The sequence below is a fragment of the Erigeron canadensis genome, chromosome 8, assembly GCF_010389155.1.
Source record: "Erigeron canadensis isolate Cc75 chromosome 8, C_canadensis_v1, whole genome shotgun sequence".
NCBI lineage: Eukaryota > Viridiplantae > Streptophyta > Magnoliopsida > Asterales > Asteraceae > Erigeron > Erigeron canadensis.
The window spans coordinates 32679762-32701533 of NC_057768.1; the positions used below are offsets into that span (position 1 = coordinate 32679762).

The following is a 21772-nucleotide window of genomic DNA, read 5'->3' on the forward strand; positions in this document are numbered from 1 at the left end:
ACAGATACTTTGACTACACTTTAAAGTTTTTTATTGTTTTTTTTAATCTACATGATACATGGTTGTACCTCAAGATATACTATTAACTACAGTTAAAGTTATGTCAAGTAAAGTAACGGCCGTCGACGACCGTTAGAGAAAAAAACCTTGTAGTAGAGTCTACACTTAATGCTCGTTAAAGTTATTTATTGTTTTTGTTTTACCTATGTAATACATAGTTGAACATGAAGCAAAAAAATCTATACTATTAGCTATAGTTAAAGTTCTGTCAAGTAATGTAACGTCTGTCAATAACCGTTAAAGAAAAGGACTTGTTTTGCAACAGATTTTGTGACTATCCTTAATGACCGTTAACGTTATTTATTGGGTTTGTTTTATCAATGCAATACATACTTGTACTTTGTATGCATAGATAACTTGTAAAAACATATAGCTTTTTAGTATATATATAATTAGCGAAGAAAGAAATACAGAAAGAAGTTAATTATTTTGTTATTTGATACAATTGCACTATTATGATGGCAGAATGTTGCCAAAAGTACACAAAATGATGTCCCTAAATGTAAGGAGGACAAGATTAGGCACTTTTGATCCAATATCATATGACAAATTTGACAAGTATAGGTATATATATTTCAAAACTTCAAACAGACCGATTACAAGTCATGAACAAATGAAGGAAGACTACAAAATATTAAAAACAGATTTCATACAGAGGAAAAAGATGAAAGTCGTCGCGAGAATTTTAATCAATCATCACTGGGAGCAGGAGCAGAGGTTGGAGACGGAGACGAACCATCCGTTTGATTTATAGGCTTAAATCCTAATTTTCTAATTAACTCATCAGCAATCAACTCATTAGCACGATCCGACGGATGGTATTCATCCCAAAACAAATATTTACTTCTGTCTTTACATAATCTTGAAGCAGGAATACATGTCAAAGCCGGCCTAATCCTTCCAAACGAGCAACATGGCGAATCAGCATTGTCAAAGCCTGTGAAATCCCATTTAAAAACCAACAAAATAAAGGTTAATTAGTGACTCAAAATGCATATATAAGATCAATTAAGTAATAACAAAAAAATAATGAGAAGTGTACCATATTTACTAGGATTGGTGATGACATTGTTAACCACATCATAGGCATCTCCAAATTTGTAACTTGCATTTGGAAGCTTTGCGGATAAGTCGTCCATGAGTTTAGCAGTAGCTTTGTTGAAGTTAAGAGCCAGTGTGTTTGTTTTCTCTTGACACTCACCCGAAGTACTCAGCACCCTTTGAAGAGGGATACAACCCATGGGCCCTAACCCGAAAACCATCAACTGTCTTGCTCCCATCCCATGTAATACCTACAAAATCAGTCATTTGATTAATATTAACAACTTAGTTACAACTAGCTAGTTTTGGCGGACACTATTTTCGGGCTATATATATTTTTAATTTATGGTTTGGTTTTGTTCATACCGTGAGTTGAGCACCAAGAGTTTCCATGAGATAGTCGATGAAGGTGTCATCATTGTACGTCCAGGAATCAGAGTATACGGGCATTAGGTAGTTGTTGATGAAGTCGTTGCTACCTAGTGCTACCACGTACCTTGCATCCTGGAAGAATTTCGTAGCTGCTTCATCGCCGATTGATCCTCGGATTAATGTTTGAACACCACTGAATAACTCAATTTGCTTGTACAAGGAGAATCTTTGAATCTGTAAAATTATAATAACCCGGCTAATTATTATGTACTGTAGTTAAAATTAGCACTGTTTAAAAGATAAAACGGATAAGGACTTCTCTGTTTAAAAATTACCTAGGGAGGTTTCGAACCTGTAACATTTCACTAGGCCACCTTGATGGTACCTTTTTTTTTATATATAACGAAAAAAAAGTTTGGCAAAATGAAACAAAGTGGACAAATTAATTAAGGAATTGAAGCTAGCTTGAGCTCAAACTTACAAATAAACCTCCAGTTTCGTTCAAGATACCGCCACCTCCAGAAGCAAAATTCACTCCGTTAGCAAGTATAACATCTTCAGATAACGAGGGATCGAGGAAAGCTGGTGGTCGTGGAAGCCCTATCTTATCACCTACAGTCAAATTTGACACATTTTTTTTTATGTTCGATCCCTTCATCATCTTTACATGTATTTTTCAGATGCTTAAACATATATTATACCAAGTCATTATGCTACAAATGAAACATTACAGGCAATAATTTTTAAAGTTAAAAACATTACCTATAATATCAGCAACGGTACGTCCATTGGTAAATCTACCATTGGGCATCCCGTTGCCATAGTCGATACCATACCAAGGCAGTGCTGCCTGAGCAAAGCTCTTGGAAAGCCGATTGTTGTTACCATTATCAGATAACGAGTCCCCAAATATAAATTGCACAATCTTGCAATCGTACCCGTCTATCAAACTCGAAAAACAGATGGTGAAAACCACCAACAATATTGACACCGTGAGCTTCATTTTCTGTTTCACAATTAGAATTTTGGGGTCTTGTTTTTGTTGGTGAAAAGGAGGGTTTGAAGTTGGAATTTAAACATGAAAGTTATTTACAAAGGTGAGTCATGCAAGTAATTGACAAGGGAGGTTGTACCACTTTTTCCTAAAGAATTATTTTTTGTTGCATCAACTTGACATATTTAGTCAATATCATTACTAATGTTTTCAACCACGAAAAATGGTAATTACATACCCTGAAGATTACAAAATAACAAAAAAAATAAAAGTGACCAAGCAATTTTTATATATAGCCTAAGGTCATTTTTATATCAAATACAAAATCCTTGGAAAAAAAAAGTAACCGTAAGGTCAGTTATATATTTGTTACCTTAGAGCAAATATACATAATGGGATCGAATTTGATGTGTTAATCATTTAATTTTCATATCTTATCTAATAAATATCTTATGAGTGGTCAACTTTTAGAGTTATATACATAGATATATATAAATTTAGAATAAAAAATTAACTCGTTTTCTACATATAACTTGTAATGGAAAAAAGCATCCATTTATCCGTTTACGGTTCAAATATCTTTAAATTTAAAATGATCACTTAATTAAATGTAATTATGTAAATGTAAACATAAAAAGAAGGCATAGGTATTGTATGGCCGGGGTTGAAGAGGTATTGAGTTTGATAAGCTAACTGTAACTACTACAACCACTTAAGCAGGCAATTAATTCCCAAGGTTTGAGGCAATGTTGCTTGTCAACTTATTATTTTGGGTGCTCACCTACCTTATGATTAGGTGGAGCTTATTTGAACCTTGTACCATTTACACATAGAGTATAGTATTACTGTTGCATTCACGCTTAATTATAATTATGTTCTATATATATTGTTTAGTTTGCTCATTATCACACTACTTACTGGATTTAGAATTTCTATAGCATTATTTTTCCCTTTATATAGTTGGTATTTGCATTTTACTGGTCCTCAAGTAGAAAGATAATAATAGGGACCATGGATTTTCTCAATGGGTTTCCTTTTTGTGAGGTGTGTGTTCGAATCCAATTTTAATGAAAATTTTCTTGAAATAGTTTTAGAATTAAAAACCATAAAAATTGAGTAATGCGGTTTTAAAAAATATATAGCGCATAGATTGATTGATTATTAGGTAGTGAATACTTCACAATTAATTTCTTTTAAAGACTTCAATGCCAAGGGTTAAGCTTAGGCCTGGAATCCCCCCTTTAATTTATTAGTTTAGTTTTATCCATAATAAATTTGTTTGAAAATTTTATATATGGGAAAATGAATATGGGGTTGTTCCCCATCTAAGTTTAGGGGGTGTTTGGTATGAATGAATCAAAGAGAATGAAAATATAATAGATAATGAATATAGTGGGAAAGTGAATGAGTATTTGAAAAGAGAATCGATTCCGTCGTTTGGTACAAACAGAGAATGAATATATAAAAAATACTAAATTTTAAATAATAATCAAATTTAATACATATAACATCACTAAAACAAAAAAAAATTTAAAAATTTTCATTCCCATCAATTCTCTACATTTCATAGAGAATTGAGGGAATGGAATCGATTCCCTATTCTCGATTCTCTTTCCCATTCTCCATTACAACCAAACATGAGAAGTGTTTCTCATTCCATTTCCACCCTTTCCATTCCATTGTACCAAACACCCCCATAGATGGGAAACCCCTCACATACAAATATTTTAATATTTGTTTGAATTTTAAATAAATACATGGCCTCCATGTTTATGATTATAAGGGGGTGTTTGGTATGATATAAATGGAATGGAAATGGAAGAAAGGGAATGGGAAAGACTTCCCTTGTTTGTTTGCGACGAAGAAAGGAAATGAGAAAGGAGAAAGATGAATCAATTCCATTCTGTCCATTCTCTACAAATTGTAGAGAATGGATGAGAATGGAAAAAAAATATTTTTTTTCTTTGAAGATGTTATATGTAATAAATGTATTATTATTTAAAATTTTATTTTTTATATATATTCATTCTCTGTGGGTACCAAACAACGGAATCCATTCTCTTTCCAAATACTCATTCTCTTTCTCACTATTTCCATTCTCTATTATATTTTCATTCTCTATGATTTCCTTCTACCAAACACCCCCTAAAAACCAAATGTGAGGGGTTCCCCATCTATAGGTACAAGTTATTTTAGGACCACTTCTTTTAGAACCAATTTTAGGACATTTGTTTTTGTAACTTACACACCACCATGATTATCTCCGACCACCACCATGATTTTCCAGCCACCGTGTCGCCAGAAAGTCTTAGTGTTTTTTAAAAAAAAGTCTTGTATATTGTAGTAGATGATGATGGTGGTGTGTATGTTACAAAAAAACACATGTCCTAATTGATCCTAAAATAATAGAAGATCCTAAAATAATCCACCCCTATATATATATAGAAGGTAAGATGCATGTGAAAATTATTCATATATGAACATAAGTAATTTCAAATATGAGTTGATAGTTTATATGCGAACGAATATGTTTACATATATCATTCGCATATGAACATCAAATTATAATTTAGAAATTCTCATGATTCTTCCAATTAAAATTTTTCTCATATGAATCTTTTACCTATATATATTAAGTCGGCCCCGAGAAACTTTTGCCCCTAATAAAATTCCCAATATTCGACATTGTTGAATGCAATTATCTAACATTGAATACATATAACTTTGGGTAGTTCAAAAAACTCATGAATTACTTAATTTAGCAATGTGATGAATATCTTATGATTGCGTAGCTGCTTAGAATATCGTTACACTTGGTTTGATATGGGTTTGGAACTTTGGTAGATATAGGACATGGACTCAGATCGAAAGCCCAAATGTGGTTTTTTTATTTGGCAAGACAATACAGTGGACCCAACCCAAGCCCAAGTACTGATTAGGACTTATAGGATCTGGGCTTGATATCCTCTGGACTAGAGAGAGATATTATAAATCTCAAAAGTAATACGAGGAGTGATTATTGATATGTATCATCTATAAGCAAAACTTACTTTCCCCTGGACGCTGCCCTGCGTAAACTAACCCTATTTATTTGTATATTCGAAAAGACGAAGAATCAACAAAAAAGATGATGTTGAAAAACAAGAAAATTAAAGAAGAATTGAAGATAGGAAGAAGAGATAATATCGCCGAAGAAATAATATCAGAAATCTTGTCACGAGTCCCTCCCAAACCTCTGACCCAATTCAAAACCACATGTAAACAATGGCTCTCTCTAATCTCCCATCCATTATTCATAAAATCATATATCAATTATAAGAACACCACAACCTCATCCGGCATACTCGTATATGCTACCCACTACCGGAGAAACAAACAATATATACTAACAGCCCCTCCTGATGGCGGAACTCTTACCCATCCCACACTTTCAATTACGCAACTGATACTGATCATGTGTTGTTTCCCACAAAAACGGAACATATTAATGGTTTAGTATTATTATCGTGCAATCCTTTTGCTTACGTTGTTAATCCTACAACTCGACAATTCTTGTATCTCCCTTATCCGACTTCTAATAATTAATGTTTATGATTATTCGACAGTTTATAGGTATAACGTCTTTGGATTCGACCAGTCCCAAAACCAACATAAGATTTTGCACATGAGGATGCATGATTTTACTTCCAAACCTGTTATACTAGAGTTTTATGTATTTTCTTTGTCAGATTATTCTTGGAGGAAGCTTGATAACGCCGCGCTTCCTTTTGATGATCCTAATGTGGATGATGTTATATTTTCTTTGAAACGTGGCGTCTGTGTCAATAGTGTCATACATATGCTGCTTCCATTTAGGTTTCATAAAATCTTGACGTTCGACTTGACTAGTGAATGTTTTTCGGTAATTAACTTACCTCAATACTACACACCAGTTGATAAATTTCAAGGCCCCTTTCCTCATTCAGATCAATGGTGGCTTATTAGAAGTTGTTTATCGTGATCCGTTGGTGGAAACGCTCAACCAAATTGATATCTGGATATTACAAGACTATGAAAATCGTGGCTGGGTCAGAAAAACCATTACTTTGTCCTCCAACAAATCTTGGGTCAAATTGCTGGGGTTTTTTAGCGAGGATGACAAGTTTGTGTTTTCGTCTACAAAGGAGAAGAATGCCATCAGTCTACGTATTTATGACTTGAAAAATGCAAGGTTTGAATCATTAAACTTATTGTTTGGTGATCATCAGTTTCTTTGTTCTGAATCCGTGGAATTCGTTCAGTTTAAGAGTTATGTTGGAACCATCACTCCTTTGAATTGAACAACTAACATAATCAAGAATTCAAGATCCAACGAGCTTCATCTGTGATCATGGAATTAATCTAGCTTGCCTTACGCTTACTTTATATGTTTTATTTACTAGTCGGTTTGTTGGAACTTGGAACCATCTCTCATTCTCTCCTACTTCCCTAGTTGATAGTACGTACGAGTAATTGATAACAAAACAAACCCCCATATAACCATGGGTTGGTTCAATGTATAGTCAAGACTCATGAATTGCTTGATTGATACTCGTATGATTTAAGTTGTTATCTCATGATTGCGTAACAGCATAGTTAGATCATAGATATAGCTCATTAATCGTTACACTTTGTTTGATGTGGGTTTGGATGATATCGGGCTTGGACTCGTATCCTTAGCCCAAATAATTTCCTAGTTGGCAAACCATACTTTACACCTAAGTACTGCTAGGACTTGAATTCTGGGCCTTGATATCCTCCGAGTCTTTTACAAAAATTATTTATACGAAAAATGCAATACTAATATACTTATTTACTATACTACCAAGTACAAACGTAATATAGTCTAATGACTATTATCTATGGAATAATAAGTAGCTTAGCAAAGAAACCAACAAGTAATAAGTTAGTATATATATAAATTGATTAACATTTTTATCTCTATAAACAGAAATCAAATGTTTGATCTACACTTCTTATAAGGCGGATGTCCTTTTCTAATCTAAGTTGAACCTGTAAGCAGTTTTTTTGCTTTAGATAAAAGGTAAGACTATTTAAATACCGAAACATGTAGAAGTTTGCTTAAATATTTATAAAGCAGCTTACTAGCTTAGCAAATCATGTTCAGATAACTGAACTTTTAACTGGCAACTTTTTCTTATATCAAACTTTAAGAAAAAACATATTGTAATTCAAACATAAAAGAGCTAAAATAAACAATCTAGGAGCAAAAACAATTATTGTTAAGTATAACACTACAACCGCAATGGATAAATGATTATAGTTCTTACCATCTATGTTTTTAGAACATCTATTTAAAATAGCATATAATGTCCATACCGACACTTCTCTAAATTGTCACTGAATTTAAGATTTACTGTTATAAAAAATAGCCTAACCAAAATGTACGTGTACAATAAACTTTGGTTAAAACGGGCAAAGAAAAACTAAAACCAGGTTATCTTCAAGATATCCTACCTTGTGTTCCATGTTATTTGTGAAGCAGCTTTTGTATTCTCAATCTTTATCACTTTAAATTTCATGGAGTCGTGGTCAAATATCATATCACTGGGTGCTAATTGGGGCCTAACCTCCAATATGTTTACTAGCCAATTAGTAAAAATTTATGAGTTACAAATTGCTAATTAAGATCAGGTCCTTGAAGCAACACAACTCATTGACTAATTGTCCTATCCTATTTACAAGTAGGTGTTTCCCCTCTAATTCGTGTAATTATTGTGTGAAACTTTCCCCGAATCGACAAAGATTCCGAGCATCGCACCTATTTAATGCGATGGTGATGGTTGAATGGCGGTTTGGTGGTGTCAGGGACACCTGATGATGGCACGACTATAGGTGGTGGTGGTGGTGGTGGTGTCGAGTGGTGTAGGATGATGTATATGTAATTGATGTAGAGGTAATTGATCTAAAGGGTAGTAAAAATTTTTAAAAGATAAATAACTAATGTTATGTATTAATTCATTAAGGATATAATGGTCATTCCGTATCTCTCCATTTTTAACTTTTTAATATGCGTATATAATCTTTATAAAGTAGTATAGATAATATATACTCTTAATATTTAGCTTAATACTTTTTTAAAAACACTTAAAACATGACAAGTGTAATTTACTTATACTCTTTTTTAATCTCATCTTTTGACTTTATCAAATTTTAAGATCGCATGGTTAGGAACATTTTTTAAAAGACTTATCATTTTCTTATTATTATTGAATGTAAAAAATTGAGAATGTAATGATGTTAGAGATGTGGAATGTTAATGTTGTTCTTAGGGTGGGGGATACCTCCCCACTCCTCCTTACCTTTCCTTATTCTCCCCGTTTTTTCCAACTTGCACGGAATACCTCTCATTCCTCCCCGCCTCTCCTCACTCAAAAAAGGGAAAACAACAAGAAAAGACAAAAAAAAAAAGAAAAAAAAAAGGTGGAGGCCAAGCTAATAACCGCGCTTCCCGCCTCCTCCCCGCCTATTAGGTACTAGTGGGGCAGAACGGTATTATGTCCGGTGACCAACCGGTACCGGTTGGCGTACTCCGTCCACCTTTAGGGCTATATTTAATGTATGATTGTATGTATGTTAAAAAATTATATTTTCTGTATAAAAACTTATCACTGAATTCTATTGTAAGTATACAGATGTACATCTTACATACATGTTTAGTTGTAAAACCGAATTAATATTCTCTAGAGTTAATCCAATTTTATAGGTGAATTTGGATCAACTTTAGTAGTTGGATTAAATTTAATGATCAAGATTAAAATGTGTTTTTTGAATGGTGACCAGTGGATTTAGTCCAATGATTAAAGTTGATCCAATTTTACTTATAAAGTTGGATCAACTTTAAAAAATCACAATCCTTAAAACCTACCTTATACAACATGTTTTCATAATACTAACAAGTGTAAAATTAAACTATAAATTTAAATTATATCAGTCTGGTGTTGCCAATTACCTTTAAACTAGAAACTACATGAAAATAGTACTAGAAAAATAGAGTTTTGTGAAAATTATGGGGTTGTCATGACCACCATTGACCACCACATAGCTCCGCATTGCTGACACCAATATTTTTCCTACCTTTTATCTCCTTTGTCTGATGACGTTAAAATGCACAATTTTTATATTAATAAAGGGGACTTATATTTTTAGTTACGACATCATCAATGGAAAAATGTTTTAAAAAGTTTTTTATTTTGCCAACTAACTAATCCATCAACTAAAATATAAGAAAAAGCTATTCGCAAAAGGTTTTTTTAAGTTATTGATAGCTTATATACCTTTTGCTTTACAAGTGTAAATGGAACTTCAAAATACCGATATATTATTTTTAGTTTTTCTTTAATGTTATTTAAATTTTATTTCAATATCCGTAATGTTAGATAAAGCAGGATCAGAAACGGGTTCATCACTTACTAAAATAAAAGAACAAAGCTCAAGCCCACAAGAGATAGGATCGGGTCCATGGTCCAGAATTAGAGTCGGTCGTTGTGACCTATGTTTCCATAATTAGTTTTCAATTACTTGTATAAATAGAGATATCTTGTAATGGTTTTTGTATGAATGAATAAAACCCAAAAACTTACTTCTATTCGTTGACACGTAACATACTTTCAAATTAAAAATTGAAGCTACGAGCTAAATATTTCAATTTAATGTTATTATTTGTATAATATAAAATAATATATGGTTTTTGAGATTTGTCTACATACATTCATGGGAAGAAGAAAATGACAACAACCAAAATGATTTGAAGTACGTGGAATTTTTGTAGCCGCTCTGACCCTTGACGCGCCCCGTGACAAATAACTTCTGTAAAATAATTCAAAGAATGGTTTATGCTGTTTTTATGCACATAAAGTTTACATTACAAAACAAATTAAATCTTATTAACATAATTCTATTTCATCATAAAAAAACATAATTCTATTTCAGAGTATAACAAAACTTAGTGAACCTTTCATTTATGTAACCTTTCAACTATTTTATTAAAAGGATATCATATGCACTGCTAACTATGTATATGATATATGTACTGCTTGTTTATCAATTTGTTAAGTTGTTTCTCCATTTTCATCGTATGGAGATACACATGTAAGGGGAGAATGATTCGCATTGTAAATTTTTACCCCTTTATTAAAATTTTGATGAATTATGCTAAGGTTAAAATAGAAAGCATAAACTAAACCATTCGTTGTGATATTTGATTTAAACCTATTAAAAGAAACATAACTTTTAAATCGGCCAGGTGTCTTACTAATATAGTTTTATTTGTAATTCGTTTAAAAAATATTTTTTTTTGATATTATTTATATATCTCATGACTTTTAGGCCCATCTGATATTCTTTTTAGTGTATTTCAAAAAAGTTTAACATTTAGTTTTGTAGATATTACATAACTCAAATATTAGAAAGGTCAACAAATTCATAATATATAAATATAACATTGAGATAATTTAGTTTATAGACTTAACACAATATAACTAATTTGATTTCTTGCATTGTTGAACATTATTATATAGAGTTTATGAAGTGAATTTATATCACCTGTTATCATTTTATAAGCTCATCATGTTCCATGTTAGTTACTTTTTCGGAAAAAAAATGTTCCATGTTACTTTCTTTATTATATGTCTGTTGTACATCACTAACTAACCTACCTATTTTACTTCTTAGTTCTTGATAAATTCATCAAATAAACTTATACACCTACAATAAATATTTACATCTATATATATTTTTTTTGAACGGCAAATATTTACATCTACAATAAATATTTACATCTACTACTACTACCACATTATTGTACTCAATTGTTACTGTTATTTTTAGTACCATGTACACAAAGGTCATTTCAAAACAAAAACAATCACAAAAATTCCTTGTATTATCCACACAAAATCCCAACCATTGATTATTAACATCCAACGGCCACAACCAGCACCATATCCCAAACCATATCCTTAAAAAATGTTTACAAAAACAAACACTCCACTTCACTTTAGTATCCACAAAAAACCACCACCACAAACACACAACATGGCGTCCGTCGCACTTAAATCTTTCGTCGGACTCCGTCGCCAATCCTCGCCGGAAAACAGCCTTCTCTCAAAACCACTTCCATCCAACCAAATCCAATACCGCCGATTGAATGTGGTGGCCGGAAAATCCAGCCCCAAAATCACCGGCCGGAATCTCCGTGTGGCCATCGTTGGTGGGGGTCCAGCCGGTGGTGCCGCCGCCGAAACTTTAGCTAAAGGCGGCGTGGAAACTATCCTTATTGAACGGAAAATGGATAATGCTAAGCCTTGCGGCGGAGCTATCCCTCTTTGCATGGTGGGTGAGTTTGACCTGCCGTTGGATATCATTGACCGGAGGGTAACTAAGATGAAAATGATATCGCCGTCGAATGTGGCGGTGGATATTGGGAGAACTTTGAAACCCCATGAATATATCGGGATGGTGCGTCGAGAGATTCTCGACGCGTACCTTCGCGAACGTGCCGCCGCTGCAGGCGCCACGGTCGTGAATGGTCTGTTTGTCAAAATGGACAAACCGACCGATAAGTACGCGCCGTATGTAATTCATTACAACGCGTACGATGGCAAAGTTGGCTCCACCGGCAAAAAGGTCACAATCGAAGTTGATGCTGTGATTGGTGCCGATGGAGCCAACTCCCGCGTCGCTAAATCTATCGATGCGGGAGATTATGAGTACGCAATCGCGTTTCAAGAACGGATTAAGATCCCCGATGACAAAATGCATTATTATGAGAATCTCGCCGAGATGTATGTTGGTGATGACGTGTCACCTGATTTTTATGGGTGGGTGTTTCCTAAATGTGACCACGTGGCGGTTGGAACCGGCACAGTGACCCATAAACCTGACATTAAGAAATTCCAGACCGCCACGCGCTTGAGAGCACGTGACAAGATTCTAGGTGGAAAGATTATTCGGGTGGAGGCCCACCCGATTCCAGAACACCCTAGGCCGCGAAGACTAGCGGAAAGGGTGGCTCTGGTTGGTGACGCAGCTGGCTACGTCACTAAGTGCTCGGGTGAAGGGATTTATTTTGCGGCAAAGAGTGGGAGGATGTGCGCAGAGGCGATTGTTGAGGGATCGGCAAATGGGACTAGGATGATCGATGAGTCGGATTTGAGGGTGTATTTGGAGAAATGGGACAAAACCTATTGGCCAACTTATAAGGTGTTGGATATATTGCAAAAGGTGTTTTACCGGTCGAATCCAGCTAGGGAGGCGTTTGTGGAGATGTGCGCGGATGAGTACGTGCAGAAGATGACTTTCGATAGCTATTTGTACAAGAGGGTCGTACCCGGAAACCCATTGGATGACTTGAAGCTTGCTTTTAACACCATTGGAAGCTTGGTTAGGGCTAACGCCCTTAGGAATGAGATGGCAAAGATCTAATATGATATAATGTATTTGTTGTGTTATGTAATATTCAAGATACTTTAATTGTTGTTAATGTTGTTCGTGTTCTTGTGTTTTGTTTTAACTTCATAAAACTTTATCACTTGTGTGGCTAATTGCCAACATTACAATTTACACAGAGTGGAAACACTGTAGTGTATGCCCATTTTATTCTAATGGTTTTCATATCATACATGAAGAAATCAAGGAAGTACTCTTATTTTTAGAATTCCACCAAGTGTTTAGATCAACTGAATGCTAGAAGGTTATAAAATGCAATGTTTTTAAACCGGTTGGTTGGATTTGTGCACAGTGTTTTGTGGCTCGGCCAGCTCCGATTTTTAAACCATTGATAAATGAGAGGTTCAATTGACATAAAAAGGTAGTGAAAATAGACAAACGAAGGACAAGTACAAGAGACTAGGACCCAAATTTACATGGCTAAAATAAATTCCTAAGACAGTAGGACCCAAGTGCCATGGCTAATACATTTACCATCAAAACTACTATATGTAGATTGGTTCTTCCTTGCCTAATTTTTCTATCATCTATTTGGACTGAACTTTGGCGAACTACCGCCGTATTTTATATAATTGTATCAACTGAAACCAAACCATAAACTAAGAAATAGGATACAAATTGGCAAATTGCTCCCTGAAAACTTCAGAAAGCCGAACGAATTCATTGTAACTACTCATTAGTGATAATCTAAATATAAACTTAAACAATGAGATAAAGGGGGCCGAGACAGCATTCTTATGTTATAGACCATATAGATAAATTGGGTAACGAGTCAAAATATGGTCGAAACAAACTCGCCAAGGTATCCGGTTTCTAAGAGTTCTTTATTTTACATAAAAATCGAACCAGATAACACCAAATCCATACTTAATTATCCAGATAACACCAAATCGAACCAGATAAATTGTAACTACTCATAAGAGTTCTTTATTTTACATAAACGCTTTCGTTTGCCCACCACTTGTCGTGTTGCGGGCATTTGATTTCCCAAGTAATTCTGTCTTCCCCGCAATTGTCGTGATATGATTCTGCCCAAGTGCACTGGTCACTCAACGTGTGACCAACTTTAAAAACGTCATCGACCACCCTCTTTATCTTCTTGATCTCATCCTGCAGAAACATAGAATATGTCTCTTCGTGCTTTGAGACCTTGCGGTCTGGTGCTTGTATTGCCTCAAGCTGATGCTCACATTGTCACCTTTTCTCCCGTAGGTAACCCATTTGGTTAAAGACTTCAGTTTGAAGGAGGGTATCCTCTTTGATCAGATTGTCTTTATGCATTCAATCTCGTATAGATTGTCGCAAACTGCTTACATTCATTGTGAATTTTTTGGAACTAACCTAGTAGTTGAGATTTGCTTCTTGGACGTTTGGTGGTATTCGTGTTGAAGCGCCCAGATATGTTGGTCCAAAAAGTGGCCTGGCTTGGGGAGTTAACCATTTCACATTCTTGTATCCAACACATGCATAACAAAAGATGTTCGGATTCATTTTATATTTGTCAGGCCATTTTGAAATAGAATGGTTTTGAGGAGGATAAAAAATGATTTGAAAGAAGTTGTTGCGAGTTGAAATGAGTGTGTTAAGTTGAGTATAAATAGGGGGGAAAAAATACTAGCCGTTTTTTTCAAAATTCAAAATCAGTAAAACGGGCCCCACAAACCGATAATAATATAAAAGTTGATTTATTTTTTAAATTATATAATTTTGTTAAATATAAAATAAGAATAAAATAAAAGTTAAGGAAGAAGTGAGGTTGGTAGTGAGTGAGGAAGAGGTGTTTTAGGAGAGAGAAAAACTGATGTGGCAGTGAGGAAGAGGAAGGATGGTGTCGTGGGTTGGCTGTGGCCTTATCTATACTATATTATAAAGCAGATTCTCCCTGTCTAAAATTTTAAGTTTCAACATTTACTCCCCCAAAATGCCCCTTCTATTAATTTTATATTACCAAACACCCTTTCTCTTTCCTTAAATCTCAATCAATCATCTTTTTTTTCTCTCCTCCATAAATCACTTACTCCTCCAATTCATTCAAAATCTTTTATCTTACAAACTGTATATCGATAAATTATAAAAATTATATGGGTGTTATTAAAATTTTCATGCTTTTTCATTAGAGATGTCATTCAATATGCTTTCGACGAATTTTTAAATACGAGGGCGGAACCCGTAAGGTTAAGGCCTTTGGCTATCACACTTTATGATCTATCATCCCACCATATCACCGTCACAACGCACGAGTACTTACTCTTGTAGATAAGAAAAGGTATTATTAGATATTGATTTCGATCTGATTGAACTATAATAGTCTTTTTTTTTCTTTAAACACTTGAACTATAAGGGTGGGGGGAGAGCTTCCCCACTCCTCCCCTCCCCTCCCCTCCCCGATTTTTCTTTTCCCCCCTCCCCTAATGATAGGAGCACCTCGCCACCCCTCCATATTTTTTTATTTTTTTAATTACTTAATTTAAAAATTAGTTCAAATAAAAAAAAATTAAACAATTCTTAAATATTTCAGTAAAATAGTATTTAAAACTATAAAATTAAACATTTTATAAACACTAAATATCAATTTAAAATACTATTAATAATAATTATGTATAGAAAACAAGAATATAAGAAAAAGACTTTGAGTCAATATGATAAATAGCTTAAAATATATGGTATAAAATATAAAATTGAATTTAATATTATATAACATATATCTCGATGCTGACTTCTTCCTAACAACACCTGCACACACACACACATATATATGTATGTATGTATATAGATTTTCATGGCAGGTAACACAAAAGAAAAAAAGAAAAAAAAGAAAAACACAAGCAACGGTCGAAAAACGGTAACAAAGATTTTCACCGCCCAACCGGTACCGGTAACACGGGGTGGTGTTCCCCCGGTACCGGACCGGTACCTACTTGGTGTCGGTTCCACTCCGTCCACCCTAAGAGTCTTGGTTATAAAATCAACTTAGTTCATTTTCTTAACCAGTTTAATTAATGCTTTCATTTTTAACCAATTGAACTAAATAATCATATCATATCATATTCCTAAATAAATCTTTATCCAAACTTAATTGTAACCCTTTAATTTTTTTCAAAAAATAATGAACCTTAGTTTCAATAACTATCAAAATGACCTTCTCTTTCATTCCCTCACTCAAATATCTACTATTCAACCAATATTTTTCTCAAAATTAATAATGTATCTTACTTGTCAAACAATATATAAAAAGTTTCATGTACGTGAATGATTTTTCATCCAAATTGAGTGTCTAACAAACTTATACTCACTTTACTTTATATATACATTTTTATATAAATTAATTGAACAATTCTTTTTTTTAAGGGCTAATTTGAGTTGGGAAAAAATCACTATTTTTATTCTTATATTTATAGTAGAATTAGAGATGATCATTAGTTATCAAAGTTAGTTTGCTGCCCTTTAAGAAATAACTTCATAAAAACTATTATTGTAGTTTGTTAATTAATATTTGGAGTTTGTTCTTTTTTTAAAGGTGAATTTCGCTGAAAACTTCGCGTCGCAATTCGACAGCAAGAGGTTTAGCATACGTTGTCTTAACCGGGTCCGCGCTAGAGAGCTCCTTTAAAGTAGAAATGCCTATTTCAAATACCTGATGGGGGGAAAACCCCCTACTAATCCGCTCGAAGGCACGACGATTAATAGGGTAAACCCTGCCCCCTCAGATTTGAACCTGAGTATACCCAAGACAAGCCTTCATAAAGGGACTTAGTTCTCATGTCCTCCCCAAGGCATGAACTCAAGACCTCATGCAAGTGGGGATAGTCATTCAACCATTGAGCTAAAGCTCAATGACATATTTTGGAGTTTGTTAATCATAGTGTTAGAAGATTATGATTACTTGACACTTCAGTACATTCACAGTAAAATTTGATCCCAGAGTAGTTTAGGCTAGGGATGGCAAAAATACCCATACTCGATGGGGAACCCGACCGGGGAATTCCCGAGTTGATCGAGGATGGGGATGGGTACGAGGATGTAAATCTAATCCTCGATGGAAATGGGGACGGGGACGAGGAACCTTAAATCCTCGTCCCCATACCCGAACCCGAAAATACTATATATATTTATTTGAATCACTTTAAGTTCTTATTTATATTCTACAATCAATTTTAAGTTTAATGCTTTTGTTTAATAATTTTTATGTGTTATACTTTATTAATCATTACTTAACATATATATTTGTTTATACATAAAAAGAAAATGTCAAAATACACATTCTCCTACGTATCCTTTATTAAGATAAATTCATGTTCATTAAAAAAAGCTATCCCCGATACCTGATGGGGACGGGTATGGGGATGTAATTTAATTGCCCGACGGAGATGGGAATTACAACTGAAAATTGGGTATGGAGATGGGGATTAAGATCCCTGACAAACCGCTTTAGGCCTTTAGGGTCCCTAACAAATTGACATAAAAAGAATTTGTTACTGATTTTGGCCCAATGTGAAGTATGGGTCACTGGACCAGACCTCGTTTTTGCAATGAGTAGGCTCAGGCAATGGGCTTTTGTAATGCGTTGTCAGCGTTGATACTCGATAGTCGATATTATTTACATCATGTGGTTTTTTTTCTTTTTCTTTTTGTAACTAATTTTTTTTTAGACAGTTTTTGTAATTATAGCTTTATTTTATCGGCTATAGCCTGTAACCATTTTTAGTCGTAGTAAGACTGTACGAGTGACATGCCAATGAGATACTTCTAATTAATATATCTATTTTTGTTTAGTTAATTACTTAATTTATATAAAAAACTCTAGCAGATATAAAAAAAAGTGAGAATACCCCAAGAGTAAACGATAGCATATAGTATTTTATGAATTTTGTGCAATTTTATAAAAAAAATAAGAATGACCCAAAAAATAAGAAGTAATATTTGTACCACACAATTTGATAAATCTACCATAACACTGCATTAAATACTTATACAGAATGTTATGAGATGTATACAGTGTGATAGATTTATCACATAATATGGTATAAATATCACTTCCCAATGTAAATGCGTGTGACATCAAATAATTCACACATGAACTCATATATAAGTACCCCATATCTATAATGAGAGTAAGAACTATTGGCTTTTTGCGGTTTTCATTTTTATTTTGTTTTTTGTTTTCATTGATTTTTTTGGCTTTTTTACTTTTGTACAAAACTTCAAATATCAATGCGTCAAGTATGGTACCCGCGCAATGCGGAGGCAGCAGTGGGAAAGACGATCTATTTTATTAGAGATTTTGGGTGGTTACGTAAAGAAATAAAAAAATAAAAAAGTCCAAGAGCAAATTTAGTAATTCAAAGGTAGAATTACCTAATATAAAAATAGACCATTTTCTTTTATAAGGTATTATAGATAACTAGGGTGTTTTCAACTCTTGGCAAGGAGATGCCTACTTTAATTTCGATGTTGGAATTTCCCTTCGGGAACCATCATTGTGCATGATGAGAGATTTGCTATTCGAGAGATATCGTTAAAAATAAGGAAAATGATAAATCCTCCTAATCAAATAGGGAAATGATTAATCCTCCTAATAGATTAGCCTAAAGATCATCCTAATTTTTAGATGAGGACATGTGGAAAAATCAGGGGGTGAGATTAGGAAAGAGAATTAGTGGTATCCACATGTCACAAGCTAAAGTTATTAGGATGATTTTTAGGCTAGTTTTTTAGGAGGATAAATCATTTTCCAATCAAATAACCTAATAATCCTTCTAATACGTTAAGAAGGTGACATGTGGTATCCACTAATTCTCTTTCCTAATCTTGCCCCCTGATTTTTTCACTTGTCATTATCTCATAGTTAAAAGAATTATTAGACTATTTGGTTAGGAGGATTAATCATTTAAAAAAAAAATATGTTAAAACACGGGTAATATATATGTAACCGCTCATAAAATTAAATTGTTGATCATTTTGATACTCGTATAATATATAATATAATATAATATAATGATGGAATAAATTCCCACCACTACCATGAAGTCGCAATTAGTAATAGATAGGTTCACACTACATTTTATGTAACTCCCTCAAATATTAATACTTCATTTTTCACACCATGATGATGGTATCTTAATTAGTCGTACGTTATCTATCAAATTTCCTAGCTCTAAGAAAATATCTTTTTAATTTCTGTTGAACAGAAGCGGTAATATAATATCTAGCAGACAAAATAAGTATAAAGAGGTTAGTGCATGTCGTCTCGATCAATTTAAATGTCATTGAAAACAAAATATGAAAATATACTAAAGTTATAAAGTTCTTGTGACCATGCATGACTTCAAACATTCTTTTTGATCACTTTAAAACATTCTTTTGATCACTAATATCATGTGTTACTGAGATACAAATGAAAAGAAAAAAAAAAAAAAAAGATAAGTAGATAATATTATTTTTTGTTTTGAACGGCGCGCATTTGTTATTTCAAAAAATATAGCAAGTCACTATATATGAACTTGTAACAGTAGAAACAATACATCTACGAGTATTACGTTTATTAACCTAATCTTTGGAAAATCTATAAAAGCAAAATTATTATTATTTTTTTGAGCATGGAAACTCCTATCCAAACTTTCATTAGAGGGCGTACGGCGCATGATCTTCATCAATATTGATTAACTAATTTTTTTTTTGTACATTATTGATTAACTAATTACTTAATTTCACATTAACATCTAAAAAGGCAATACATTATTGATTAACTAATTACTTAATTTCACATTAACATCTAAAAAGGCAATTAAGACATACTTATAATTAACATTAACGAATTAAACCAACCATTAATTACTTAATTATAGTAATTACTCTAGGCTTCTCCACTTCCTATATATCACTCCAAAAATAGATTACATCAACGACACGAACCCAAGATTCTTTAGTCGCTAATTAGCGTGTGTTAAGTTTTAGTATATCATATCACTAAAATGTCAAACTTGACAATCGAAAATCAAAATACTTTGGAAATAGAATGGTCAAATTACCATGAAATCATACCCAAAGAAGATGAAATTTTCTCTTTTCAACACCAATTGCTTCCTCTTGATTTTAGGTAACAATCTAGTCTTACATTTAATTTATTTATTTTTTCATCAAATTCTTCTTAACTAAGTGCACTATTATATATTGTTTCATGCACATTTCATCATGAAATCGATATAACTTTAACTTAAGTTAATTGTTCTTGAATGCATGTAGCAATAATTGTTATGATGATTTTGTGCCTCTACAACAAGATCTTCTTGATGCTTCCTATTTTCTGGATATCATCTCAATGAATACAATCTATTCTTCCATGAACATTTTATCAGGTTATACATATTTTTAACTAATTAATAGAGTATGATTAATTATTATATGATCATGCATGTATGCTCAACTAACTCGAATGCTTTCTTCAAAAATTTTTTTGGTAGATGTTAAGAATTTGGTGATCTGATCTTAACTATATATAATTATGTGTTTCATTCCATGTTTAGATAATCCCCCTTATTATGAGGATGGTTTCTTGGTTAATGGCGAATTAGGCTTAACCCGTGATCAAGAAATGCCCATGATCAACCGCTCGGTAAAAGAGTTGTATCCAACTGATCAAGAAATACCCACATTTGATCAGTTTCCAAATCAAGAAATGCACATGATCAATCACCCATTAAGGTTTTCTTATGAAAACCAACCAAGAACGAAAAACATCGATAATGATGGTAAAGAAGAGACCAACGGGTGTCAAGAAAAAAAGGAAGACACTCAACACAAAGGCAATAATAATGGTGATTATATGAATAATAATTCCTCGCGATTGATGCTAAGTAAGGAGACGATTTCGCAGTACTTTTACATGCCAATAACACAAGCTGCAAAAGAGCTTAATGTTGGGTTGACACTCTTGAAGAAAAGGTGTAGAGAATTGGGAATTCGTCGTTGGCCTCGTCGCAAACTTATGAGCCTTACAACACTAATCAACAATATGCAGGTAATTTATTTAAAGATTTAATTACATTTCTATCATCTAGCATGTTCAATTAATTGATTGTGTGTGAGTTAATTACTCATTCTAGCTAATTAATTGGTAATGAATCTTTCAGAATGGATTAGTAAAGCGTGATTTAGAGAATCCGTCCGAGAATGAAGCCAAAGAGAAGATAGTAGCGGCAATTGATGCATTGGAGAAAGAAAGAAAAAAGTTGGAAGAGGTTCCCGATATACAACTAGGTGACACCACAAAAAGGTTGAGACAAGCATGCTTTAAAGCAAATTACAAGAAGAGGAAGACAATTTTAATGGGGAAGCCGAGTTCATGTACGTTAATGGCTAACAATTATGGACATCAGTCGTCGTCTTCGTGTTCTAGCACATGTGTTGATGATCATAGAGGCCGCATAGAAGCCATGGGAGACGATTATGGGAACGATCAAGAACAAGAAGAATTGGATCAGTCTAATTTGCTATTAACTGCAGGGTTTTGCTTTCCATCAGCTGCAAGCAACTGCTTGATGTTCTAAATTAGATTATCTAGCTAGCTATTTATATTTGCCTTTCATTTGGAGCTTTCCATATATATTTTGTTCACTATCTAGAAATCTAGCCAAAGTCTGTATATAGATCTTTTTGCCATGCAATATATTCTTCGGTCATCTTGCGTATCAACTAACTTATTTGTACGTCTTTATGCACTTATATATAACTGTTACTCGTCTTGATATGAATTATTTGTCGTCTTGATATGAATTATTTGTAAAGTTATATGCTATCTCCGTCCCATTTTAATTGTCT

At 33.5% G+C, this 21772-nt stretch overlaps 3 protein-coding genes across 3 annotated transcripts; 2 read left to right on the plus strand and 1 right to left on the minus strand.

The window, feature by feature from the left end:
- Positions 1-610: 610 nt before the first annotated feature.
- Positions 611-2482, minus strand: LOC122580506 (GDSL esterase/lipase At1g74460). The gene is made up of 5 exons (XM_043752782.1): positions 2236-2482; positions 1955-2085; positions 1468-1707; positions 1103-1352; positions 611-997 (listed from the first exon to the last, which is right to left on the minus strand). Exons 1-5 carry the CDS (start codon positions 2474-2476, stop codon positions 750-752), a joined length of 1110 nt encoding a protein of 369 aa, XP_043608717.1. The 5' UTR covers positions 2477-2482; the 3' UTR covers positions 611-749.
- A 9016-nt stretch (positions 2483-11498) lies between these two features.
- LOC122609866 (geranylgeranyl diphosphate reductase, chloroplastic) lies at positions 11499-12989 on the plus strand. The gene has a single exon (XM_043782808.1). The coding sequence runs from the start codon at positions 11543-11545 to the stop codon at positions 12929-12931; it is 1389 nt and encodes a 462-aa protein (XP_043638743.1). The 5' UTR covers positions 11499-11542; the 3' UTR covers positions 12932-12989.
- Positions 12990-19926: 6937 nt separating this feature from the next.
- On the plus strand, positions 19927-21501 carry LOC122610656 (protein RKD5-like). The gene is made up of 4 exons (XM_043783625.1): positions 19927-20051; positions 20198-20310; positions 20479-20972; positions 21085-21501. The coding sequence occupies exons 1-4, from the start codon at positions 19927-19929 to the stop codon at positions 21499-21501; spliced, it is 1149 nt and encodes a 382-aa protein (XP_043639560.1).
- Positions 21502-21772: the final 271 nt, after the last annotated feature.